Source organism: Emydura macquarii, unplaced genomic scaffold (genome assembly GCF_026122565.2).
Source record: "Emydura macquarii macquarii isolate MOO-44397 ecotype Brisbane River unplaced genomic scaffold, CSIRO-AGI_Emac_v2 contig_1146, whole genome shotgun sequence".
In the NCBI taxonomy this organism is placed as follows: Eukaryota; Metazoa; Chordata; order Testudines; family Chelidae; genus Emydura; species Emydura macquarii.
In genome coordinates this window covers 6,129,340-6,157,040 of record NW_027131283.1, presented here as the reverse complement: position 1 = coordinate 6,157,040, position 27,701 = coordinate 6,129,340, and the positions used below count along the sequence as shown (strand labels likewise).

Sequence of the window (27,701 nt, the reverse complement as noted above, 5' to 3'; positions counted from 1 at the left end):
GCTCCACGAGCCAGGCTTTCAGGTGGATTTTCCGGAGGTCTGAAAGTCTCTCTTCTCATGAGCGGCTTCCCCCCACGCTTCAGGCAGTGGGGGTCAGTTAGCAGGAAAGCCTTCCTGCTGAAAGCGTGCAGCTTGAAGCCATGACAGCAGAGCATACCTGCTCCCGGTAAAATCTGAGCTAACTATCTCAAAGTCTCTAACTACCACTACAAGAGTTATTAATCTAACTAACTAATTAACATAAAAAATCCTTGTTTAAAGTTCAAAACACAGGGAATTAAGCGCTTGCAATGCAAGCGCAGGAAGTTCCAGTAACCATCACGGGCGGAAAGAAGGAACTGAGGGGGCGTAGGGCCCGCAGCACCTCATATACCGCGGCATGTGTGCAGGACTCCAGGGGACGCCGGAGACGGCCCTACAGGATCTGCTAAGGGGAAAAAAGTTCCAGTAGCCGTGCACGGAAGCGTGCACACACCTATAGTGGAATGGACATGAGCAAGCACTCGAAGAACAAATAATTGTTCTCTGTGTCCAATGAAGGTAGGACAAGAAGTAATGGGATTAATCTGCAGCAAGGGAGATTTATGTTAGATATTAGGAAAAATGTTCTAGTGGCGCTCTGGAATAGGCTTCCAAGGGATGTTATGGACTACCCATCACTACAGGTTTTTAAGAACATGTTGGAGAAAAATCTGTCAGGCCTGGTCTAGGTCTACTTGGTCCTGACTCAGCACAGGGGGCTGGACTGGATGACCTCTTGAGGTGTCTCCCAGCCCTACATTTCTATGATTCTATGATGCAGTGTTGTCTTCTTAGGTCTGCCGACTGTCTGAAACAATGGCTGAGAGGTATAAGCACCCCCATTCATCTCAACAGGATATTAATTTTTAAAAACTTGACAATGACAATTTAAATGTCAACATGGATAACTATATAACTGCTGATCATTTTAGCAGTAATATCCAACAAATAGCTTTATCCCAGACTGTCTCCCACAACTTCTCAGGAGTCAACAAGCCCTAATCATCTCAAGCTACCACAATCTCCAACTTTCTTCTGGACAATTTCTATAATGCAGTTGGAGTGTTTTCAATACAAGTTTGTGAGGAACAATGAACATTAAGAAATCAGGGATAGTACAGAATAAATTGAATTAATCAAGTTAAGTTAGGCAAAGAATATTTTATCAGTTCATTATTCATTTCCATATTTAATTCAATAAAAGCCTCCATTTTAAAATTTATCTGACGTTGACACAGATTGTGCACTGGGCTGCCAAAGACTTCAGGATATTGCCACAGAATTCAGTTTAATTTGATATATTGTTCCCAAGTCCTTGATCTCAGTGAGTCAAATTATTATTTTGTTTCAATTGCCATAATGACTGGCGGTACCAAACATAGATTGCTGCATCATTGTGCTAGGCACTGTACAAACACATCATAATAAGGAAGTCTCTACTCCAAAGTGCTCATAAGAATTTCATAAAATTCTATCCATTCTCTACAGTGAGCTTTAATTATGTTGATTGGGGGAGATAACAAAGGATATTATATTTAAGATAAAAGATCAAACAATACTTTAAATGTTTTCTTGAAGCCAGGAAACTCTCTCTAATCAATTACTTACCTGAAATTCATCAAAACACAAGAGAGAGGCCCCCTCACTTATTTCCTCAGCTATAGGGGCTATTGGATCATATGACTTGGTCATTAATCCTGGCTTCCTTTTAGGCAAGCTCTGTTTAAGACGATGTATTCCTGAAGTGAATAAAATAGAAAAATTAACAATGGAAGTGCAACATTTATCTCTGTGGAATATATAAAGCTATAATACACACATATATAGTTTAGATACAGAAATACAAAAAGCATATGCATTATGATTTTAAAAAAGCAGACTGGGTAATTTTTCAAGCTTTTAAAGCAAATTGCTAAAGCCTCACAGATTCAGTAACCTGAGTTTTCTGGTTTGCAAATAAGTATAGTATTGCATTGTAGCCCCACAGATGCCTGCTGTTAAAATTGGTGCATCTATCCTACCATGGTTTCAAAACCTTTGATATTGTAATTGGTACTCTATCATTTTGTCTTGCTTCAAATTTATTACCTGGATTGAGTTGCATTTCTTTGAGATTGTAGACATTCTCTCTCTTAGTATATGCTCTAACAATTCAGAATCCTTAAAGTCAACAACTGCACATTCCATTTCCCTAAAGTACGTTTGCAAACTGTAGTCAAGCTCTGAAATAGCAGGGAAAAATCAACTCAGAGAAACCAATCCCTATGGTTTTAAAAAAGGGAAACTGAATAAGATGGCAATGATTGTACAAAAAAAGTACTACAGTACAATAATGTACTATATAAAGCATTAGAGTTCGTGCTCTCTGTATGTATTTAAGATAAAGTGAACGTCTGGAAAAGAAAGGCCCTGTAATGGGAGGTTAGCTTTATTAAAAGTAGACATAAAGGAACACAAAGGTAACAAGAGATATTGTCACTGCAGAAAACATTTTGTAGATTTCCAGAATATGGATCACCACCAAGTACAAAACTGGTCATGTTATCCCAGAAAGTTATTGCTGACCTGGAGTAGGTGCAGCATACGGGCCACAAATATGACAGATCTTAAAATGTACTATCTGAAGATGTTAAGTTTTGAAGAACAGTTTAAGGAAACTCTCATTGGAAAAGAGGAGACTAAATAAGCATAACTGGTGTGGCAAACAGCTGGCTTCAGCCTAGTGGGTCTCATGCTCTTGCCTTTTGTAGTGGGCCAGGGCGTCTCCAGTCACCCCGTCTCCCCTGGGGAGGGGGAAAGGATCCGGGTCCACCTGCTCCTCCGGGTCCCAGCCCAGGGGCCCTATGAGTAGCAGCTATATGCTGCTGGCACTGTGTTCACAGCTGCAGTCTTTTTCCCCTGGGCTAATTTCCCCCTTCTTTTGTCCTCCTGGCTTCTTGAGCCTAGTACCTTCCTCTAGACTCCTGTCTGCTCCTCCACACAACTCTGCACTCCTACACACAGCACAGCACAGCACTCCTACTCCTCCAGCTCATGCCCTGTCTGTTTGGAGCAGAGAGTTTTTATGAAGCACCTGGCTGGTCCTTAACTCGCTTCAGCTGCTCCTAATTGCCCCCTAATGGCTCTTAGCTAGTCAGTAGGGAACAGAGCCCTGAGCATTCTGGGGCTTACATACCTCCCTTCGAGCACTCTCCTACTGCTTTCTGCCCTCGCTATATCACACTGGGTTAAAAAAAGAATAAGGTAAGTTCATGGTGGATAGGTCCACAAATGACTATTAGCCAAGATGGTCAGGGACGCAACCCCATGCTTCGGGTATCCCTAAACCTCCAGTTGCTAGAAGCTGAGACTGGATGACAGGTGATGGGTCACTCTAAATTGCTCTGGTCTGTTCATTCCCTCTGAAGCATGTGGTACTGGCCACTGTCAGAGACAAGATATTGAGCTACATGGACCATTATTCTGACTCAATATAGCTGTTATTATGTCCTTATTATGTGAAATACCTGGTCTGATCTTTACAACATAAAAGGTACATTGACTGGAAACATTCTCACTCAAAGGGTGGGAAAGGAAAGAGAAAGAACAAGGGTGGCAATGAAGGAGATAACATGATTATTTAGTAAGGCATATACAGATCTTGATAGATCTTTTATTAGGTCATCTAGTCCATGTTTCTGCAATTTTGCAAAATTGCTTTAGTTATCCTTAAACTGTCCCTACCAGACATATAGCTAGTCTAGCCCTAAATAACTCAAGTAATGGCAATTCCATAATCCTTCTCAGAAGCTTTTTCACTGTTACCTGTTCTTAGAGATCAAGTTCTCATTGAGAATAACTGATTCCTGTTCTCTCTCTAACATTCCTTTTCATATGTGTAAAGTTATGTTACCTGGAGATGGACGATGTCCCCACTCCTCTAACCTTTCCTCATAGATCTTTTATTCCAAACTTAATTTTGTTCATGGTCTTTCTTAAATTGTTGTACCCTCAACTGAACACAGTATGTCAAATGAATATCAAATAATTTCACTTCTGATCTAACATAAAGCTTCTACCTTTTTTGGGACACCATCACATTAGGTATCACATGTAACGTAAAATTAACTGTTACCATCTATATTCTTCTGAGTTGAGTGTAAGTTAATTGATAAGTGAAGGGTGTTAAAGGGTAAATTAATCCTGAATATACATCTTATTTCACATACACCCCATACTACATTATTTTTGAGCGGATATTCCTAAGCAATAATAAACTATTAATAGCTACACTGGAATAACAGAAGATTCTACAAAATGTTTTAATATATGTATTTTTAATTATTTATTTAAAATAAAGTTAAGTGGGTCATATGCTTAGAAGAATAAACCAAGGTTGCTTTATAGATTATACACTCAATGTGATTCATGTAAATGTCAGGGTATTTGCACTTACTTTTGTGTACATCTAGCATGAAACCATGAAAATGGACTCTCTTTTTCCTCTCTACTTCTATATGAGAATAAAACATGTCCATCACCATTGTCTTTCCTGTGCCTTCAAATAAAAAACAAATACACCCAACAGGTAGTTAATTTAAAAACAGTATGTCCTGATTACAGTAATGATTGTTCATTAGCTTTGAACTAATGAAACTACACTCTTCTGCTGAGCAGTACAAGGCCTGCTTGTTTGGAAAGAGAGGTTATATTTTATGTTAAAATAGCTAGGAGGAAAGTTGTATTTCACTTTATAAAGGACAAATTCTGAAGAAATTTTGAGCCAACAAGTGGCCCTATTGTCTCCATCTGAAATATTTCAAATATTTTCTTATTTAGAGTCAAAGTGCTTTCATGGAGTATTGACATGATTAGAATAAAATCTTCATCTCTCTGCCTACTTCCTCTTACTTACCCAATATTTAACAATATGGGTGATTTAGGAAACAAACAAAAAGACATTAATATAGATAGATCCAACTGCTCTCAGATTTCTATCTGTACTTAACACCATTTCTTACTATAAAAGAAATAAGTCTGAAATGTTCATTAAAATAAATAACTTGTTATACAAAATAAAAAAAAACGCTTTGACATAAAAGGATATGCTAGACTTTGAGTAAGCCCTATGTAGAACGGCATGTCTGTCCGGTAGCATCCTCTGCTGCCCAAGTGTGGCTCTGCAACACCCTGCCTCAGTTTCCCCTTCTCTCAGCACCTGTTAAGAATTCTATACAGTCCAAAAGGTATAAGACAAAATACCCATCCTGGGGTTCTACTTTATTAAGTCCAAATAAACTTGAAATAAAGTCTCTTCTGCCCAGACTCAAAATAAAATCTCCCCGGGGTGTTTTCTCTTCCTTCAGGTTCAGGATGTTGCACAGCCCTCCTCCCTATAGCCTATGTTTCACAGTCCTGGTCTCCCTGGCATGTGGTCTCTCACCTCAGGTTCAGGGGGTTGCAAAGCCATCCTTTCTTGGGGGCTGTGTTTCTGGGCTCTCATCAGCTACCCCAGCAACTTCCTGCAGGAACCCTTCTAGCACCAGTCTCTATGTAGTTCTTTTCCTTACCTCTCTGGGTTGAGAGAAATCCATGAGTAGAAGTCCTTCCCTTGCTGCTATTTCCCCCTTTATAAGGCCCAGGGGCCTTTCCTTAAACTCAACTGGGAGCAGCCAATCAATCACAGGTGCACTGAACCTTGCCCCGTCTTAAACAGAAACCTGTGAAATCCCCATTTAGATAAAACTTCCAAGGAAATCTTTACTGAAACTTACCAACATCTCCATAGATGTAAAGGCCTTTTGGAGGTTTGTGTTTTGCAAAGAGCTGCAAAAAAGAGAAGGATAATTTTACATAAGCACAGTGTGTAATTAATGCAAGCCCATTGCTGAGGGAATGAAATCAGCTGGCTGGATTTAATTAACTAAGGAAGGCTACCACAAAAAATATTATAAATAAAACAGTTACTAACCTTTATGTAACTGTTGTTCTTTGAGATGTGTTGCACACATCCATTTCACTGTAGGTGTTTGTGCGCTCCAGTGCATAATTGTTGAAGAGTTTTTACCTTTAGCGGTATCCATCAGAGTAGCCCAAGCACTCTCTGCTTTCTCAGCCCTTTATGCCTGCATGGTGTGTATGAGATGCCACTGACCCCCCTGGAGCCTGGTCTACACTGACAATGTAGGTCGACAGAATGCGGCTTATGTCAACCACATAAAGTATGCCTCTCCACTAGCATGTCAGCCCCGCCAACCTAAATCGCAGTAAAATTCGACTTAATAGAACCACCTCCACAAGTGGCGTAGCACTAAGTCAAATTGTGCGGGTCGAATGAGCATTAGTGTAGGTAGAGCACAACATAAATTGACATCACTGGCCTCCGGGAGGCATCCCATAATGCTCCGTTGGGACCACTGACCATTTGCACTCTGCTGCACCATGGCCATGTAGACAGGAAACAGCCCCTCTCCTGAAGCCTCAGGAAAATTTGAATTCCTATTTCCTGTTTGGTCAGCGTGAAGCAAGCTTTGTAGCTGCACTGCTCATGGTGACTGCACGCCCCAAATGCACTCCAGCATGGAGTCAACTGGAGATCTTGGATCTCATCAGCCTGTGGGGCGAAGAGTCTGTTTTAGTTCAGCTCCGAGCCAGCAAAAGAAATTTGGATATCTACGAGAAGATGTCGTGTGGTATGGTGGAGATGGGCCACAACAGGGACGCGCAGCAGTGCTGCATTAAAATCAAAGAGCTGAGGCAGGTATATCAGAAAACTAGGGAGGTGAACAGTCATCACCAAAGACATGCTGCTTTTATGAGAAGCTGCATGTGATTCTCAGCAGTGACCCCCACCACTGTACCACCACCCAGCATAGAAACCATCGCAGAATCCCAGTCCAGGATGAAAGAGGAACACTCTGTGGATGAGGAAGAGGAGGAGAACAGGGGGCAGGCAAGCGAGGTATCGATTCTCCCTAAGAACCAGGACCTGTTTGTTACCCCAGAGCAGCCCAGCCAGACACAGGACAGCGTGACTGACGCCAGGGAAGGCACATCTGGTGAGTGTGTACAGCAAATCACATTTCTGTGGGTATAGCCCCAGTCCAGCTTCTTATTTCTTGGAAAAAAGAAGAAGTTTGTGTTTTTGTGGGGATGGGCTTCCTCGGTATTGGTCCACTTAAGCAAAGGGTTACCTCTAGAAGAGACTATTTATGTGTACAGGGATGCTCCGAGAATCCTCTGTGGATATCTCCAGGAAATTTACATGTAGGTACTCTGCAATCCTTTGCAGAAGGTTTCTGGAGAGGGTAGCCTTATTTCTTCCGCCATGGTAGGACGCTTTTCCCCACCACTCTGCTATTAAATGAGCAGACATCATTGAGGAACACAGTATAGCAGCATAAGGGCCAGGCCTGTACCCAGATGCTTGCAGCAAATCTTCCCTTTCTGCCTTTGTTACCCTCAGGAGACTGATATCACACATAGGGAAAATGGCGCAAGTTTACAGTACATGAACAGTATAGTCACTGCAAGTTATTCCCCTGCCATGGACGGTGTTCTGGGCCCCAATACAGACAATTCCTAGCCATGACATTGTTGGCATGGGTGTTAGGCATCCGGGAATGGGTGCCCCTATTTTTTTCTCCAGCTACACTTCACCACACCCTCCTCCAAGCCCTTTGGACCACCTCCTCCGAAATCGGTCTTTGGGATGCTAAAGGGGAACCCAATGATCCTGCTCCTTGGTTAAGTGCAGATTGGGGAGTTTAGTGCTATGGAGACTTCCCTATAATGAATGCAAGGGTCCTTTACTTACCATGGGTGGAACGCAACTCCGAACCATGCAATAGGTACAGATTGGTATGGGGGTCTGGTTCTGCCTTGTGAATATGAATATGTCACATTGTAACATTTCTTTTTGTCCATAGGCCCAAACAACAATGGAAACTTTGTGCTTTGCTTTCCTTACAGTGGACACCTCAGCCTTCACCCCTGCTTCTACTCCTGCAGAGCGCCTTTCTCAGATTAGAAGGCAAAAAAACCAACTTGGGATGACATGTTCAACGAACTAACGAACATCTCCGCAGCTGCTGAGACAGAGCCTGGATGATGTCATTGTCAGAAAAACTGAACATGGACATGGAAACAGAAAATCAGCTCAGAAGCAGGAGCATGCAACACAACAGGAGATGTTGCATATTATGAGGGATCATTCAGACATGCTGAGTAGAGCTCCAGGAAGAGCAGCAGCAAGACAGACTCACTCTGCAGGCCCTGCAAAACGCTCAACCAACAAGCCATTTCCCAATCTCCACCCCCAAGCACTCTAGGAGGAGGTTGAGCAAGGTGCAGTACATGCTCCACACCACACCGGTGGAGGGGAGCAGAAAGAGGCGACAGCCCTTTTAAGAACTAGGAATATGTGTGCTTTGCTGTTTGCACACTCACATGTTGCTCTGGATGCCCAAATAGCCTTATAAAAATGTTATATTATCATTCTTGCCCCTCACTGTAATGGATCACCAGTAAAACTTTTCTGCTTTAAAAAACATTGCTCTTTATTCATTGAGAGCTCAGGGCTGTCAGCAGGGAAAGAAGGGGAGAGGAACGATGGTGCAAGGATGGGGGATGGAAAGGCACAGCACTGAAAGAGACGCACATTACTGTGGTTCATTGCCAAAATGGGTTTTCAGTGCTTCCCTGAGGCGCAGCGCTCCACAATTTGCTCTCAGCAGAGCACTGGTATCTGGCTGCTCAAAATTTGCGGCCAGCCTATCAGCCTCCATGACCCAACCCTGTGGGAACTTTCCCCCCTTTGTTTCATGCACATTATGGAGCACACAGCAGGCCGAGATAACAGTTGGCATGTTGCGTTCACGGAGGTCTTACCTAGTGAGCAAACTGCGCCATCTTGCCTTTAAGCGACCAAATGCACATTCCACCACCATTCTGTACTTGCTGAACCTATTATTGAAATGCTCCTTCTTGCTGTCCAGGTGCCCAGTGTAGGGCTTCATTAGCCAGGGGAACAAGGGGTAGACAGGATCCTCCAAGATCACTATTGGCATTTCAACATCGCCAGTATTGATTTTTTAGTCAGGGAAGAAAGTGCCGACCTGCATCTTTTTTTAACAGACCCGAGTTCCTAAAGATGCGCATGTCATGCACCTTTCCAGATCACCTCACATTGATGTCAGTGAAACATCCCTTGTGATCCACAAGGGCCTGCAACACCATTGAGATGTATCCCTTTCAGTTTATGGACTCTGTGGCAAGGTGGTCCGGTGCTAAGATAGGGATGTGCGTGCCATCAATCACCCTACCACAGTTTGGGAACCACATTGCAGCAAACCCATCTACTATGTCCTGCATGTTTCCCAAAGTCACTACCCTTCTTAGCAGAAGTCTATTGATGGCCCTGCACACTTGCATCACACAGTTCCAACTGTGGATTTACTGTCTCCCAACTGATTCCCAACTGACCAGTAGCAGTCTGGGGTTGCTAGTTTCCACAGAGTGATGGACACTTGCTCCTCCACTGTCACAGGAGATCTCAAGTGAGTATTCATGCACTTCAGTGCTAGGGACAGCTCTGCCAAAGTTCAATGAAAGTGGCCTTTCGCATACAAATGCTCTGCAGCCACTGCTCATTATCCCACACCTTCATAATGATAAGATCTCACCAGTCACTGCTTCTTTCATGGGACCAGAAGCAGTGCTCCACTGACTGAAGATGCTGTGTGACAGCATGCAACAAATGGGAATTGTTTCACTGTATGGCTTGTAGCAGGGCGGCTTCAGTAACATGGCAATTTTCAGCACTGTGGCTCCTTTCTCTCCCCCTGAAAATACTGCAGAATAAGTCAGGAGGTGTTTGTGATGCTCACAATGATAGTGCAGCAGTGAGCGGACTCCATGCCTCTCTGGCAATGGCGTGTGTGCAGCAGAGATGGGTTTGAAAAAATGGCGCAAAAATGTTTGTTTGTTTTGGATAAGGGAGGTGGGAGAAGGGAGCACATTGCATCATGAGAGGACGACAACCTTCCCAAAAGGCACTGCTGGTAGTTGCACTGTGGGATAGCTACCACGGTGCACGGCTTTGATTATCAATGAAAGCACCACTAGTGAGGACGCAAACTCCCGACACAATGTGCTTGGTATGATCACGCGCCTCCAACTTCGTAAGTTCGGTGGGTGAAAGATGACTGAAATTAAATAGACTTCACTCCGCAGTGTAGACATACCCTCAGTTCCTTCCTACTGGAATGACTCCAAAACAGAGGGGAAAGAGGATGGGTTGTGGACTGGACATGTGCAACAGATCTGAAAGAACAACAGTTATGGAAAAGTGTGTAACTGTTTTTTCTTCTTCAAGGGATTGCACATATCCAATCCACTGTCATTGACTCACAGGCAGTCCCACATGGAGTTTGATTTGGAGTCTGTTTAAACAGGGACTGGAGGGCCACTCATCCAAATTTAGCATCATCTCTAGATTGCATAGAGGTTTTGTAGTGAGAGGCAAATGTATGACATGATGACCAGATGTCACTTTGCAAATGTCTAATATGGACATGTGAGACAGAAATGCTGGAGAGGCTGCTTAAGATCTAGTCAAATGACCCAATACTCTATCTGTTGGCTACACATTAGCCAACTGGAAACAGACAAATACAATCGGATATCCATATGAAATCCTTTTCACGGAAACCAGACTGCTCTTTGTCCTGTCCGCAAATACAATAAACAATTGAGATGAAGACCTGAAAGGTTTAGTTCGTTCTACCTAAAATGCTAATGAACTTCTAATGTTTAGAATGCCCAGTGCCTCCTCTCTTTGGGAAGAAGATCAGTAAGAAAACTGCTTGGTTGACATGAAAAGTGGAGATCACCTTCATAGGAAAACTTGGATGGGGACAAAGGGAGATTTTATTTGCATGAAAGACCATACATTGACGATCTGATATTAACAACCTCAACTCCCCAACTCTCCTGGCCAGTATAATGCCTACTAAAAATGCTACCTTCATTGAAAAAAGCAGAGAGCAGATCACTAGAGGCTTGAAGGGGGGTACCATCAGCTTTGTTAAGATTCAGTTTCCATGGTGGAATAATGCTCTGTATGTGTGGAAACAGTCTGACCAAACCCTTTAAAAATCTTACTGTTATTGGGTTGGGGAAAAGGGAGTGGTTATCCACACGAGGGTGAAATGCCAACATAGCTGTTAGGTGTACCCTGATTGACCTAATTACCAATCCTTGATGATTCAGATACAAAAGATAGTCCAGTACATGCCGAATAAAAGCAAGAACAGGGAAGACCCCTTTCAGCCTTGACCAAGTGGAAAACATCTTCTACTTAGCAAGGTAAGTTAACCTTGTTGATTGTTTTCTACTATTCACAAAGTTAGGCATAAGCAGACTAAGCAATTGCTTAGGGCCCCAAGCAATTCAAGGGGACCCCCTATTTGTTTTTTTAGTTTGTGTTGTATGTGGGGGCCCAGCAAAATATTCTTGCTTAGGGCTCCCAATGGGTTAGCACCACCTCTGACTATTCACCTCTACCTCTCTGTAGCTGGACTCCTCTGCCAATATTAACCATGAAGTATCCAGGCCATCACATGAAGGGCCTGAAAGTTTGGGTGAAGGACTTGGCCACAATTCTCCTTCTTGGAGAGTATACACCTCAGCCACTCAGTCCTAAAGGAGTCTGAGATGCTGTCTGGCGAACTGGACCATATAAGTGCATGCTGCCATGTGTCCCATCAGCCTTAAATAGTTGCTCACCATGATGAGAGCATAAGCCTTTTAATCCAGAATGAGGTTTCACTTCACCTCTGGTAGTAAGGCCTTGGCCGTTGTTGAGTCCAGGACTAAGTTGTCAGTGTTGATCAGCAGGTCTAGCGCGTTGAAGATGAATCAGATTATGCAAATGCTGGACACCATCTACATCCTGGATCAACCGAATACTTGGACCCTCACCTCTGAAGGATTGCTGCTACCATTACAATACACTTTCTAAAAACAGCTGGCACAGCCAAAAGATCAAAGGAGAGGACTGTGAACTGATAAAGGCAGCTGTTGACAGAGAATCTCAGAATATTTCTGTGGTTTTGATGAATTGCCACGTGAAAGTAGGTGTCCTTTAAGTTGATGGCAAAGTACCAGTCCCCCAGCTCCAGGGAATGAATCATAGAAGCTAGAGTAACATCCGGAATTTTGATTATTTTTAGGAATTTGTTTAACTGCCTTAGATCTAAAATAGGCATAAGACTCCCTTTTGCCTTCAGGATCAGGAAGTATCAGAAGTAAAACCCCTTTCCCCCAAACAAAGGAGGGACCTCCTCTATAGCTCTTACAAGGGGAAGGGATTATATCTCTTGCAGTAATACTGTCTCTTGGGAGGGGTCTCTGAAGAGGGACGGGGAAGGGGATCGGGGTAAAAATAAACTGGTGTATATCCTATTTCCACCATGCTTAAAATCCACCGATCTGTTATGACATGGCCCAAGCATGACAGAAGTGGGACAGGAAGTTTGTAAAAGTGGAGAAGAAAAAGATAGCACTCTTGGAGCTGGTGGACTGCTCTCAACCCTCCCATCAAAATGAGCTATTGGAAGAGGCCACCTGCCTTGATGAACTGGTGGCTGTGGAAACAGAAGGCAGTGGTGGTCATCATTTGTAACCTCCGCTCCTTCTCCTTGGTAGGTCTTGAGGTCGAGGGGCAAACCCCTGAAAACGCTGGGACTGAGGAAGACGGAACACCTTCCACTTCATTGTTGGGATGTAATGACCAGAGATTTCAGGGTTGCTCTAGAGTCTGAGACTTTGCCAAGTCTCATCTATCTTTTCTGAGAAGAGCAATGGCCATTCAAAAGGTAAGTCTTGGTCTGTCTGTTGCACCTCTGGAAAGAGGCCAGAAAAAGTGTAACCAGGATGAGCGCTTCATCATGATAGCAGAAGCCATGCGGTGCGGTGCAGAATCCGCTGCATCGAGATCCACCTGCAGAGCTGTCCTGGCAGCCCACTTGGCCTGCTCTACTAAAGGCTGGGACTGCTGTTTCACCTCATCTGGGAGCTTGTCTTTGAACTTCAAACTGTATACCACAGGGTGAAATCACAGCATCTCAGCAAAGCTTGCTGGTTTGCGGTACAAAGCTGTAATCCACCTATGGAATAAAGCTTCCTCCCAAATAAGTCCAGCTTCTTGTCCTGTTTATTTTTGGGGATTGATTCTTGGAGAACCTCTGCCTCTCTTTATACTGGCTGCTGCCACTACAACGGTGTCTGGAGGAGGATGGTTATGTACGTGCTCGAACCTCTAGAAGGGGATATAATACCACCTCTCCACTCTTTTTGCTGTCAGAGGCAGGAAAGCTGGATCTGCCAAGGCACCTTGGTAGGCTCTAAGATAAATAAGATTGTCAGTAGAACTATTTTAGCTGGAGCTGCAGATGTCAGAATGTCCACCAGTTTGTGGGATTTTTACCAGATGTCCTCCTCATCCACATCAACAACTTCTGATGAGTCTTAAAATCATCAGGAGTTGAAGAAATAGGTTCCACCACAATTGGCTCATTGGGGGATGAGAAAGAGGATGCTAATGGTACCAGAGTTCCTACTCCTCTTGCAGCTGTTCATGAGAGAGATCCTGACTGATTGGTGCTGGGCTTGGTTACCAACACTATGTTGTTTGACACATCTTGCTGAAGTGTTTTCAGCCTCAGTGATTGTTACTGAAGACATACTGTGCTGAACTTGAAGGTTTATTTTCTAAATTAATAAAATCTGAAACTCTAAGTCAATAAAGGCACTCATACATGGTAATATTTCCAAATAGATGATTTTGCTAAGCAGTTTGCATTTATCTTAAGATTCACAATTCACTTCATTTTTTCAAGCAACTGGTTCTCCTGATGCCCAGAAGATGGAACCAGCTGAGGTGGCCATGGGGACATTCTTGATTGAAGGAGGAAGCCCCATGGCCCTAGTCCCCAAAGGTCACAAATGGAATTGAGGCTCAAACTAGGGCGGGCAAGAGACATATCCCCCCTGATGGGACGGGCTAGGTTGGGGTATGTAGGTTCCAAATTCAGAATCTGATGAAGAAGAAGTTTCTTTTTGTTAGCCTGTTGGTGCCATAACTGCGAACTGGTGAGCACAAACATCTACAATGGAATGGACACGTGCAATCACTCAAAGAAGAACCTTGACAAATTACTAGCTCAAAAGTTTGTAACCAATCTAATATTACGACGATATGTGGATTGCACAAAGGGGAATAAAGTGGAAAAATATGTAGTTTTATTTAGAACTAATTAAAACATGCGTGTAAGGGGTTCCTCTGCTGCAGCCCCTCTGCTTCCATCCCCCTCTGGCAAATGCTGGAGGGTCTTCGAATCCTTCTTGCAGTAACCAGTGCTTTATTTACAAGTTGCACATGAATTCCCCTCCACTCTACAGTGCCTTGCTTGGCCAGAAGTCTTTGGGGCTGTTCAGGGTCCAGGGAAACAGGTAAAGCCTCCACACTCCCTTCTACTCCTTTCCCCTCTGGTCCCCTCTTCCCTTCTTGGCCAGTTTATAAACCCTCCTTGGGCAGCTGCTGCCTCTTGCCTAATCAAGACTGGGCAACTGTTTAGCCAGCGTATGCTGACAGCTGCTTCCCCTTAAGCAATCAGGCAACAGCCCAGCTACCAGCTCTGCTGCTGTCAGCTATTTAGGCTGGCGTGACAGAAGGCTAGCCAGGGGGGTCACCACCAGCACCCTGTCACAATGCTCAACCATAGCTCTAGGGACACTTACACTGTTTAACACCACACTTCCATACCCACAATTAAACCTTTCCCAATCCACAACTGAAACAGATCTCTCATCATCCACTAAACCCTTGACCACATAGCCCAATAAAGAACCTGGGAAAATAAATTGTGTTATATAAACCTGTATCAGCATACTTGCAAATATATACTCTAGGTTAGCAGCAATGTTTTGGATGTGAAATTTCTTGGCTTTAAAAAGGAGGTAGGGTTGTATGGAGGATATTCAAAGTCTCCCTCTTCTTGACCCAGAGCCTTTGAGCCAAAGTTATCCCTGGCTTAAGCTTCATTCAAGACAACGGAGTTACAGTGGGGACAGATCTGTCTTTTTATATCTACAAGTGTTTAACTTCAAAACATATATTTTACTAACCCACATGTTATCTAGTAAGTTGCATTTATCTTGATCTTATTGAATCTTACTGAAGTGTTTTCAGCCTCAGTGGCTATTACTTGAAATAGGGCCCCCACATGGGGGGAAAAAGGGTACACTTTACCAGGGCCCAGCGGTCCTGGGGGCCTGGTCCAAGATGCAATCCCCATGGGTATGTGTGTGGGAGGGGGCCCATGTTACAAGTTTGTACTGGGCCCAAAAAACTTATGCTTGGGCCCTGACTTGAAACACATTGTGCTGTACTTGAAGGTTTGTTTTCTAAATTAATAAAATCTGAAACTCTAAGTCAATAAAGGCATTCATACATGGCATGCATACATACAATATTTCCAAATAGATTATTTTGCTAAGCAGTTTGTATTTATCTTAAGATTCACAATTCACTTCATTTTTCCAAGCAACTGAACAGAAACATTTACAAGTGTATATATAATTCCAAACAGAAATCAGTTTCTAAAGTAGGGAACTGAACAAAAGTCTGATCAATTTATGAGATTAAACTGACATCCTCTACAATATTTCACAAGGGTATTTGTTTGGTTATTTTAAATGCTGCAATTTCACAAAGCAATAAAAGCTAAGCAAGAACAGAAGAAAATTAAAATTACAACCCTGTGGCCTCATTTGGAGCTGTGTAATTGCTAAACAACTTGAATCTGGAGCACATTTCAAAACACAGTGCTATATTAAAGAAACAGTAGCTTCTGTACCAAAAACACTCATTAATGGGCATACAAAAGCATAATACATGACCAAAAACAGCAAGATGCATGTCTCAGATTAACATGCCTTTTTAGTACCAATATCTTCAACAAATATGCAAGTCTAACTATAATAGAACCACTTACAGATTTAATTTAGAGCTACATTAATAGGATACTCAAAAATTTTATTAATTTAATCTGTAGTTGCAACAAGGTTTCAGATGGTCTGAAACAGTTTCACTAATAGATTCATAGATTCCAAGGCCAGAAGACACCCCAGTATTCATTTAATCTGACCTCTGGATAACACAGGTCATAGAACTTCCCCAAAATAAATTCTAGAGCACGTTTTAGAAAAACTTCCAATCTTGACTTTAAAATTACCAGTGATGGAGAATTCACCACAACTTTTGGTAAGTTGTTCCAATGGTTAATTACTCCTACTGATAAAAATGTATGCCTTATTTTGAGTCTGAATTTATCTAGCTTCATCTTTTAGCCATTGGATCATGTTAAACTTCCTCTGACAGATTGAAGAGCCTATTATTAAATATTTATTGCCCATGTAGATAATTATAGACTATAATCAAGGTAACCTGTAACCTTCTCTTTGTTACACTAAATAGATTGATCTCCTTGACTCTATCAGCATAGGATGTTTTCCAATCCTTTAATCATTCTCATGGTCTTCTCTGGACCCTCTTGAATTTACCAACATCCTTCTAGAATTGTTAACACCAGAACAGGACACAGTATTCCAGCAGCAGTCACACCAATGCTCAATATAGAGGTAAAATAACCTCTCTTCTCCTACTTGAAGTTCTCCATTGTATGCATTCAATGATTGTGTTAGCCTTTGTGGCCACAGCATTTCACTGAGAACTCACATTCAGCTGATTATCCACCATGACCCCCAAATCTTTTTTTGAGTCACTACTTCCAGAATACAGTTCCCCACTGTGTCAGTATGGCTTACATTCTTTGTTCCTAGATGTTTACATTTACGTTTAGCCATATTAAAACACGTTATGTTAGCTTGTGCCCAGTTTACCAAGCCAGCCACGTTGCTTTGTATCAGTGACCTGTCCTCTTCATTATTTTAATTTCCCCCAGCAAACTTTTTCAGTGATGATTTTATGTTTTCTTCCAGGTCATTAATAAAAATGTTAAATAGCTTTAGGGCCAAATCAATCAATCAATCTCTGCCAGACCCCAGTAGAAATACACCTATTTGATGAGGATTCCCCCTTTACAATTACATTTTGAGACCTATCATTTAGCCAGGTTTTTAATCCATTTAGCATGTGCCATGTTAATTCTATATCTTTCTAGTTTTTTTAATCAAGTACCAAGTAAAATGCCTTACAGAAGTCTAAGTATATGACATCAACACTATTACTTTGTCAATCACATCTGTAATAGAACTGGATGCAACTATTTGCTAGGGCTTTGAACATAGCAAAGACAATTAAATTGATGATTTTTTCCTGTGTGCACTTTCTTTAAAGGGCTTGCTCTGAATACAGTTGCTGAATCTCAGAGTTGTATAGCTAAGGAAAAATGGAAAAAAGGATATTTATACAAAAATATAGATCTACAAAATTTGTGGTTAAAATAAAGGGATTTTTCTAAAGTAAATATATATTAACTACACACCCTGTCACTCTCCATTTTTTACAAGGTGAAAGATTTAATATTTATTAAATAGAAAAAGTCCACATTTTAAAAAAATCAGGTTCTACATCTTAAAAAAAGTCTCTCTCTCTCACACACACACACACACACACACACACACACACACACACACACACACACACACACACACACACCAGGAAATGCAAAAATGTCAATGCAAATGTATTGCGTTACCTGTATGGCATTGTATAGGTATAGCATACAGTGAGATCTATATTGTTGCACAAATGTTTCCATTCTAAATGGTCTGCTTGTAACGTAATTAAATTTCAACCTTTTGGGCAGATAGCTCCAGGTTTGATTCTCACTCCAGGAATTAATATTTTGGGAAAACTAGCAAAAACTATTTTGGGTCAAAGGAAGGAAGCATGATTGTTTGGACTCTCCGAAAGTCCAAGATTAACTTTTAGGGATGAAAGCAGAATTTGTCTTCACAAAAATGTATGACTGGCGAATGATGCAGAATTGAGGTAATAGAGGGATACTATTGATGTGGTCTGAATGGATGTTCAGTGAAAGCTTCTGAAGATAAATTTAGTTCCAGGAAAAGGCCCTACATATTTGGAGGAATTCTAGTGGTTTAGGGGATCTTTTCACATCCAAGTGAAATGATGTTTTCTCTCTCTCTCTCTTTTTTTTTTTTTTTTTTTTTTTGATGTTGCCAGAAAAGAAGACACGGTTGTCACCTTTAGGATAGCTCATTTTAAAACCCAGTCAGAAATTATAAGAACATAAGAATGGCCATACTGGGTCAGATCAATTGTTCATCTAGCCCAGTATCTTGTCTCAGAGTGGCCAGTGCTAGATGCTTCAGATGGAATAAATAGACCAGGTCAATTTTGAGCGATATATCCCATCATCCAATTGAAGGTTCAGGGATACCCAGAGCATAGGGTTGTGTCTCTGATCATCTTGGCTAATAGCCATTGATGGACCTATCATTGGAAAAACCTATGGATTTTCAGTACTGCCAGCCCTAAACATTCAAACACCATGAGTCAGACCTCCAAAATCATGAGATAGAGGTTGGTGTCAGGATTGTGAACCACAGCAGCATAACATTTAAGGCAACCAAAGATGCAAAACAGATGTTGACTTAACATCATATTGGCCTGACTGAACCCCAAAGTATTACAGCTTCCGACTGCTGAAACAACCATGCCAGCTCCATGCACACAGAGGGGAATGACACACTCTCCACTGTGGAGCAGAAAAGAAGTATTGGATCTCTTGGGCCCGTGGGGCAGAAGATGCCGTACAAGCACAGCTATAGACCAGCTGTAGAAAATGCACATCTACAAGCAAATTGCATGGCAGATGCAGGCAAAGGGGTATGATGGTGATCAGTAGCAGTGTGCTGTACGAAAGTGAAGGAACTTCACCAGGGATACCAGAAGGTGAAGGAGGGCACCAAGAAATTTGATGCTGCCCTGCAGATCTGCCCTTCTACAAACAACTGCATGCCATACTCATACTGCATGTCTGATCACACACCAGACATGCAATCCACACCAGATCACTGTCCTGTGCTCAGTGGAGGTAGGTAGAAGAAACAGAGATAGAGTCCACATCTGCTTTTCAATACTTTGGCTTGTTGGGCTCGATAGGAAGACCCATGTAGAATAATTTGTGTATCTGAATAGGGATGTCCCTTTCATCCTGTTGAGAGTTCACAATGAAACTTTAATGGAGATACTCTATGACCATCTCCCAAACATTTCTAGGGATGACAGCCTTGTCTCTTTGCTCACAATAGAATACTTTCCCACGCCACTCTGTAATGAGCTCTGCTGGCAACATTGCAATAAATAGGCTAACAGCATACGGGACAGGATGGCTCCAGGACTACAGTAGCAGCTGGGTTCTCTGTGCCTTTATCACCCTCAGAAATGAGATATCAGCCAAAGTCACCGCTGCCTGTGAAAATATTGCCAATATTTGCTGCTCTTTCCCTATACCCATAGGTACCTAGCTTTTAAAACTACAGAACTTTTAAAGCAACAGAAACTCACCCTCTACTCCCTGGAAGGCTAGGCCATGCTCACAATGGTTTAAGCTGCAGAGTGGTTCTGTACTGAGGCTCCCCAAAGCATAAGTGATGATTAGCATTTCTTATTAAAAATTTGGTGGGAATAACACAAGGGAGTTTTGAGATTTATCTTTCCCTCTTCCATTTTGACGGCATATCTAATGGTGTATCTATCTGTTTTAATCACCAGCCTCTGGTGTGGTGGCCTTGAGAGGTGCTCCTCCATGCGAGCTGAATGTCTAATCCTGATCAGGAGGAGAAAGACGAAGACTCAGGAGGATATGTTTGGCAAGCTCCTCCAGTCCTCTAGGGCTTCGGCCCATGAAAACAGGCCTTGGAGGGCCATGACCACAGGGAAGTTATGAAAATGGAGGGATCAGTTGCTGCAAGAGTGGGAAAAGAACTGAGAGGCACATCAGGAAATGCACCAGGATATAATGGGTCTACTCAGGCAACAAAACACAAATGTTGTAGAACACCGTTGACCTACATGTTCACAAATACTGACCCCACACCTTTCCAGTCCCTGGAGTACTCCTTGGTCAGTGGTCCCCACACCCTCTAATGCAACAGGTGGCATCATGGTATGCACCCATATCGCTACCATGTCACATTGGAGGAACACAGAGGACCACAACTACAAATACACAGGCCTGTGGAAACCACAGGATCAGACAATACTTCTTGTATTCCATTTTGGACTGGGGTTTTAAAGTATGGTTCACCTTGTTACACTTATGTTAGATTGTTTTTACAGAGTTTTTTTCACTTTACTTTTGTTGACTGTTTCTTTGCAAACAATAAAGTTCTATTTTGGAAACTCAGCATATCTTTGTTTATTGTACAGCAAACATTACAGAATTCACAGCACTAGGCAATAAATAATCCATATTCAAAAGTTTAAACCAAGATTACATATATTATAGCTGGAGACAACAGTCACCATATTAAATAAATGTACACCAAAGCATTACAGAATTCAAAATGGGAGAGACAGTAACCCACTCCTGAACACGGTTTCATAAAATGTTTGCCCTGATTCAAATGTCTCTCCTCCAATCAGTTTCATAAAATGTTCATCAGACAACACTACTGGGCCTGACTGTTAAAATGGTCTTTCAAGCCTTCCTCAGCTATACAGCTCTACTGTGAGCTCTTCTAATAGTCCATGTTTCTGGCTGTTCAAATTCAGGAGACAGCAGGTCTACCTCCCTTCTCCACCCTAGCTTCTCTCCCTTCACCTCACAGATATTGGGCAATAAACAACATGCAGCAATAATCATGGGGGTGTTTGCATTGCTGTGATCCAATCCAGTGAGCAAACATCTCCAACAATCCCTCAATCTAATCGACCAAAAGCACATTCAACTGTCATTTCTGCAGCTTGTGAGGTGGTAGCTAAATCTTTCCTTGGTGCTGTTGAGGTGGCCAGTGTATGACTTCATGAGCCAGGGGAGCAAGAGGTATTTCAACATCCCCACTCTGAACGTGTTGGTTGGGGATGATTGTCCCTGCTTGCAACTTTTTGAAAAGTCCTGTGTTCTTAAAGATGCAAGCACCATGCACCTTCCCCAACTTTCCACACTGGTATCAGTGAAGCATCCCTGGTTATCCACCAGGGCTTGCATAACCATGAAAAGTAGCCCTTTCTGCTAATGTACTAAGTGGTGGCATGGGCTCGTGCCAGAATAGGGATATGCATACAATTTGGGAGCCCCATTGCTTCAATCTATCCATTATTTCCTGTATATTACCAACAGTCAAAATCCTGTGCAGCAGAAGACGATTAATGGCCTTCCACACGACTCCCACTATGGGATTTTCCAACCCCAAAATGATTGCCTGCTGATCGTTAGCAATTTGGTGTTGCAAGTTTCCAGAGTGTGATCACCACTCACTTCTCCACTGTCAGCGCAGCTCTCATTTTGGTGTCCTAGCACCAGAAAGCTGGGATGAGCTCGGCACACAGCTTGAGGAATGTGGCTTTTCACACCTGAAAGTTCTGAAGCCACTGCTCACTATCCCATATCTGTGCTATGATGAAATCCCACTAGTCAATACTTGTTTCTCAAATGGCAAAGTGGTGATCAACCGTGAGGAGCTACTCCGTGAATGCCTGCAGCAACCAGGCATTCCCCCCTCCCCCACTGTGTCCAATCAGCATAGTGTTATTGAGCCTGAACATCTCTCCATCTTCCTCATCACAATCCCAGTTGTAGCAGTATTCGTTCAAGCTCCGCAAACACAGGAGAATCATGTGTCTTGTACTAGCAGCTCTCATGAGAATTGCGCTGAGCTGTGTAGAATCCATGCTTCTGCCAGACACACAAGAGAAATCTAAAAGTGGCATGCAGGACTGTGGGAGTTTTAAAAAACTGTTCCAATATAATGGGATGGAATAGGGGTCACAGTTCAGAGCAACTGCACTGTATTTCCTCCTAGTGGTCCAGCAAGGGAACCCACACTCAGGCTTCTGGCTACCCAGGTGGTGCCTTTCTTGGGTGGAGACCCAAGTCTCTCTCCTGTCCAAGCAGGCTATTTCCAGGCTGAACAGTTCCCTGCCTTCACTGTGTTAATGCCCGGCATAAGACAGTCTGCCTAAGCAGGCCTGCTCTGCGTCTTCTCTTCTGAGATGGCACACAGTGTAATTGCCAAAGTGGCATGGTGGGAACTCAATCTCTCGTGCCCAGAAATCCCTGGGTGAACCCTGGGTGAACTGGCGGCATCCCAGGCATTGAAGTGGATGATGACTCAGGGCACAGTGGGATACCTACCCATGGTGCACCACATTTTATGTCAATGAAACCACTCACATTGAGGACATGCACCGCCTAGGCAAGCACCCAAGTGTGCACATGTACGAGCAACATACTACATAGGCAGCTATATAGCAACATAATTTACGTTGACCAAACTTTGTAGACATGGCCATAAACTGTCTCTCAGATGGAGGCAAAATAAACTGGAGTCATAGTGCAGTGCTGCAGCAAGCCAGCAGAATGTCAGAGGAGAAAGGACAGAAAGTAAAAATAAACTTGAATTTTGATGGAATGAGCAGGTGTACGCTAACAAGCAATATCTAGCTCCATGGAGGCTATGAAGGAGAAACACTGTGGACAGCAGTTCAGAGTTATTTAGCTTATTCCATACTTCAATTTTAGGAAAATTTTACACCTATACCCTATACTTTTACTAAAAAGGCAGTCCAAATAGCAGGATCTTTTCACACTGCTCAGCAGCCAGATCTCCTGATGAATAAGGACTGACTTGGAATGGATCTGTAGAGTTCATTCAGTGGTCTTTTATGAATATTAACCACTTTATGGGGCTTTCATGATCAGGGGGCTCGGAGGGGAAACAATAAGGTAAAATAGTCACTGTTTTCAGATGTCGAGTAAAGATACTGAAGTTCACCTCTCCCTCAACTAATAGAGATTCTTGGACAGCTTTGTTTCTGCAATGGTATCAATTAAAGATAATGATAAAACTAACAAACACTTAAGACCTACAAAAGCAAAAGTTAAGGCACACCATGAAAGCTGACTTGCACAAGGTATGGTCAAAAATCCAATAAATTATAGTAATATGTTCCCAATGCTCCCAAAAGCTTTCCCAAGAGACACATTCAGTACATTATCCTGAAGTCTTAACTATTTCCTTCTTTAAACCCAGTGACACCCAGCCCTGTGATAGATTGCTAATTCTCATTCCTCTACCATACCCACAAAATACACAATACTTACGATACCACATAATACAAAGAATCATTGGAATAGGCACATAGGGAGGGATACATATTTTTCTTTTCCTTTTTTCCTTATGTTGCTTTGCAAAAGTTTTGAAAATTGGTTTATATTCTTTAAAATATTAATTTTTCCACAGGAGAGGTAGAATTTCAAACTATGTTCCCAACCCAATATCCCCAAATTCAGTTAATGTTATTCCCTAGTGCTGCAATCCTTTTTATCCTATTTATAAAGAAAAGTAATTTGTGTCTCTTACAGTGTGTTCTACTTTGTTTCAGACTGGATTTTTCTTTTTTAACATCTCTTTGATTAATCGCTATTCTTTCCCAAGTGCTAATGTGGTCAGAATCTTTCATTTCAGTCTGAGAACTCTCCATTCTCAAGTATTTTTAAAAGGGTCTGACAATTTTTTCTGTCTTGGATACTACAATAAGTGATAGGTGCATTAGAAATACCTAAATGCCCATTTTAGATATATTTAGATCATAATGTATTTGCTAATATTAAATTACTAGTGTAGATATCCAAAATTCCAGATGTAATTCTCTACATTTATCAGATTACTATAATCAGATTAATACAGATGGTATCAAGTTAGAACACATTAGAAAATATCCCTTATTTAAGAGCATATCAGTCTCTTTCTCTCCCTCTTTTCAGAACTCCTTTTGGTTGCAGCTGTATCTGAAGATATTTTCAAGGTCCTGAATCACATTTACTATTGTTCATACCCTATTTCAAAACATGACCTCACTTAGACTCAAGCTATTTCAAGTCATTAATACAGTACCTCAACAACACCTCAGTTGGTGCTTATTCTGAAAACCTGGAGATTTGAAATATTTATACAAACTCTTGTGGCCTTGAGCCTCAATTCAGAGGATCTGAAAGTATCTGAACATACACAAGGCCATTCTTTCATAAAGTTAAAGTCATTGTTTAAAATTTGAGGCTAATAATTTTGAAAAACAGGAATTTATCCTATTTGCAGCAACAGACTTAGTAGCTTTTCTTTTTAACCTCAAATTCATTTTGAACTAATCTAAAAAAAGCATCTTGAAGCACTAGCAAATTTATATCTGTATTTTCATAATGGAAATGGCTTTACGTTTTTTCAAAATTGCTCTTTTTTTTTTTTTTTTAGGAATTGCTCACAAACTGAAAGTTAATGCAAGTTTCACAGTCAAAATGTTTATATGTTTCAATCATAGATAACGTTTAATGTTTGTATTCAACAATCTTATTTTTGTCATATTTTAGTAAATACAGCTATTTGGACCACATGCAACCATTAAATTAAATATAAAAAACAAAGTGTGTTGTGCTTCATATAGTTCATATCGCCAAGAAGTTTGCAAGTTATTTGCACTGCAGAAATGGGGCCAGATTGTTCTCTGATTTCCAGTGGTGTTAAATCTAGAGTAAGTCCATGATTTCAATAGAGATACTCCAGATTTTCACTGCTGGACGTGAGGAAGAAGTCAGACCATGAAATAAAGTGATATTGCTCAGACTAAATGAGATTGTGCTTTCAACTATTTTTGCCTGTTTCTCTCCTCCTCCTCTTCATCACCATTCCCCAGATACATTATTTCAAAAAAAATGACAGAATCAAAGACAATGATTCCAGCTAGACTGCTGCATATAATTACTTTTTAAAAGAATTGGCATTATATCACTCTCTATATAAAACATTTCTTGATAAAAGTAAATCATTTCAGGTTTCTAAGAACATCTTTAAAAACTAAAAAGCTGAACTACATATCAGTACCCACAAACTCAAGCTAAACAAAAAGCCTTTTAAATATTTTAGCTAATTTACAAAGAGCATCTGTAATCTAATATACACCAATCTGTTCAATTTAATTCCATAATCAAGCCTAATTTAAGTATCTCAATAAACAATAAGCAAAAAAACTACTCCAGCATTTTAGCACAAAAATAACTGAATATCCCTTACCTAGGGTTCATCTTGATCTGCTAACATGTGTCAACACTACAAACTACCTTTTCTTCACTAGGATTTTATCTCATGTTAGTTATCACATGGTAAGAACACACCTTTGTTCTTTGTGAAGATGAACCTTTGAAGACAAGATCATACTTGTTAATCACTGGCACAAGATGACTTGGCTCCACCCAATCATGAGTTTTTCCAGAGTTATGATACACTAACCATCCCAACTGGACAAGCTATTCTAACTCAAGCCATATAATAAATCCAGACTGAATGATCATGACAGCACACCCAACCACCTCCTACTATGAAAAATAAACAAAAACAAAAACCAAACAACCAGCCCCATCCAACCTTTTATTCTTTGCACTGTATGAACCTGCAACAGTATTTCAAACACCGTGCTAAACACACATAGTAGAAAAAACACACACTGCCTGCCTGCCTGCAAGTACCTTGCCACAAACAGAGATATCATCATAAGACTGAAAGAAATCTGTGTCACCAACCACAACCTATGCTTGTGCCCCTCCTGGCTGGCTAATACCAATGGAGAATGCCTTGACTCACTGCTAACAGTAGCCGTCAATGTCTCTTTCTGAGAAGGCACTGAAATACGTGGTAGCCCCAGTCTCAAGAAACACTAGATGCCAGTGACCTCACCAACTCCTATTCAATGTTGAAGCTCATATTCCTAAGTAAGACTTTCATCAAGAAGGTGATAGTAAATTAAGTGTAGTAACACCTGGCCTCCATTCGTATTCAAATCCCACTCAATCTGGCTTTAGCTCCAGTCATGTAACAGAAACAGCACTATTTGCACTGATGGATAACTGCATCTGTCATCACCTCTGCCACCACTGAAGAAAAGGTGATATTACCTGATGTACTTTACCAGCTGACATGGATCATGAGGTACTGCTGACCTAGCTACATGTGCTGGGAGGAGTCTCATAGACTTGAAAGCCAGAAGGGACCATCATGATCATCTGGTCTGACCTCCTGCACATTGCAGGCCACAGAACTTCACCCACCCACTCCTGTAATAGACACCTAATCTCTGTCTGAGTTATTGAAGTCCTCAAATAATGATTTAAAGACTTCAAGTTATGGAGATCCACCATTTACATTAATTTAAAACCTGCAAGTGACCCGTACCCCATGCTGCAGAAGAAGACAAAAAACTCCCAGGATCTCTGCCAATCTGACCTGAGAGAAAACGCCTTCCCAACCCCAAATATGGTGATCAGTTAGACCCCAAGCATGTGAGCAAGACCCACCAACCAGACCCCTGGGAAAGAGTTCTCTGTAGTAACTCAGAGCCCTCCCCAGCTAGCATCCCATCACCAGTCATTGGAGCTATTTGCTGCTAGCAGTCACAGATTGCCTATAATGGCATGTAACCAGTCTCATCATACCATCCCCTCTATAAACTTATCAAGCTCAGTCTTGAAGCCAGCTAGGTTTTTTGCCCCCCACTACTCCCCTTGAAGGCTGTTACAGAACTTCACTCCTCTGATGAAATCTTCATATAATTTCAAGCCTAAACTTGTTGATGGCCATATCCATTTATTCTTGTGTCCACATTGGTGCTTAACTTAAATAACTCCTCTTCCTCCTGGTATTTATCCCTCTGTTGTATTTATAGAGAGCAAATGGTATCTCCCATGCCTTCTTTTGATTAGGCTAAACAAGTCAAGCTCTGAGTCTCCTCTCATAAGGTAGGTTTTCCATTCCTTGGATCATCCTAGTAGCCCTTCTCTGCACCTGTTCAAGTTTGAATTCATCTTTCTTAAACATAGGAGACCAGAATTGCACACAATATTCCAGATGAGGTCTCCCCAGTGCCTTATATAATGGTACTAACACTTCCTGTCAACGGAATCACACCAAGCTCACTATATTCATTCTTTTCCAATAGGTCCTAACGAATTAGGCTGGGCAATTATTGCTCCTCACCAAGAGTTCTGGTGTGTGAAGTCCTACAGTCTTGTCACTGCTCTTATTTCATATTTCCATACAAATGTTAAAAAGACATTTTGAATTAAACAAGTTGCAACACAAATAATATCCTAGTGACACACAGCTCTATTTATCTTTTTCATCCAGTGCAGATGGCATTGCCTCCCAGATATCTCAGTGGAAGAAGGAGACAGGAGCCTGTATTTGGAACAAGTGGCTCAACTGAAACAAGACTGAAGTGAGGCTAACAAAAAGTGTTTTAAAGAACCAGTAAACATCATGGTCTCACTCTATATCAGGGAAATCTGACCACATTAAGAAAACTTGTAGTCATGATGTCCTACTGGAATCAGCATTGCCACTGAATAAAAAAGTACAAATTGCTGTCACAGGGACCA

The 27,701-nt window shown here is 41.7% G+C and overlaps 1 protein-coding gene across 2 annotated transcripts in view; it reads right to left on the bottom strand.

The window, feature by feature from the left end:
* Nucleotides 1–27,701, bottom strand: part of AFG1L (AFG1 like ATPase) — a 123,303-nt gene that overhangs the window by 79,545 nt on the left and 16,057 nt on the right. For both annotated transcript variants that reach the window (XM_067546563.1, XM_067546564.1), the window contains exons 3-5: nucleotides 5,775–5,826; nucleotides 4,457–4,558; nucleotides 1,630–1,760 (exon numbers count right to left, since the gene is read on the bottom strand). In XM_067546563.1, the coding sequence (XP_067402664.1) occupies nucleotides 1,630–1,760; nucleotides 4,457–4,558; nucleotides 5,775–5,826 (285 nt within the window). The remainder of the gene's footprint in view (nucleotides 1–1,629; nucleotides 1,761–4,456; nucleotides 4,559–5,774; nucleotides 5,827–27,701) is intronic.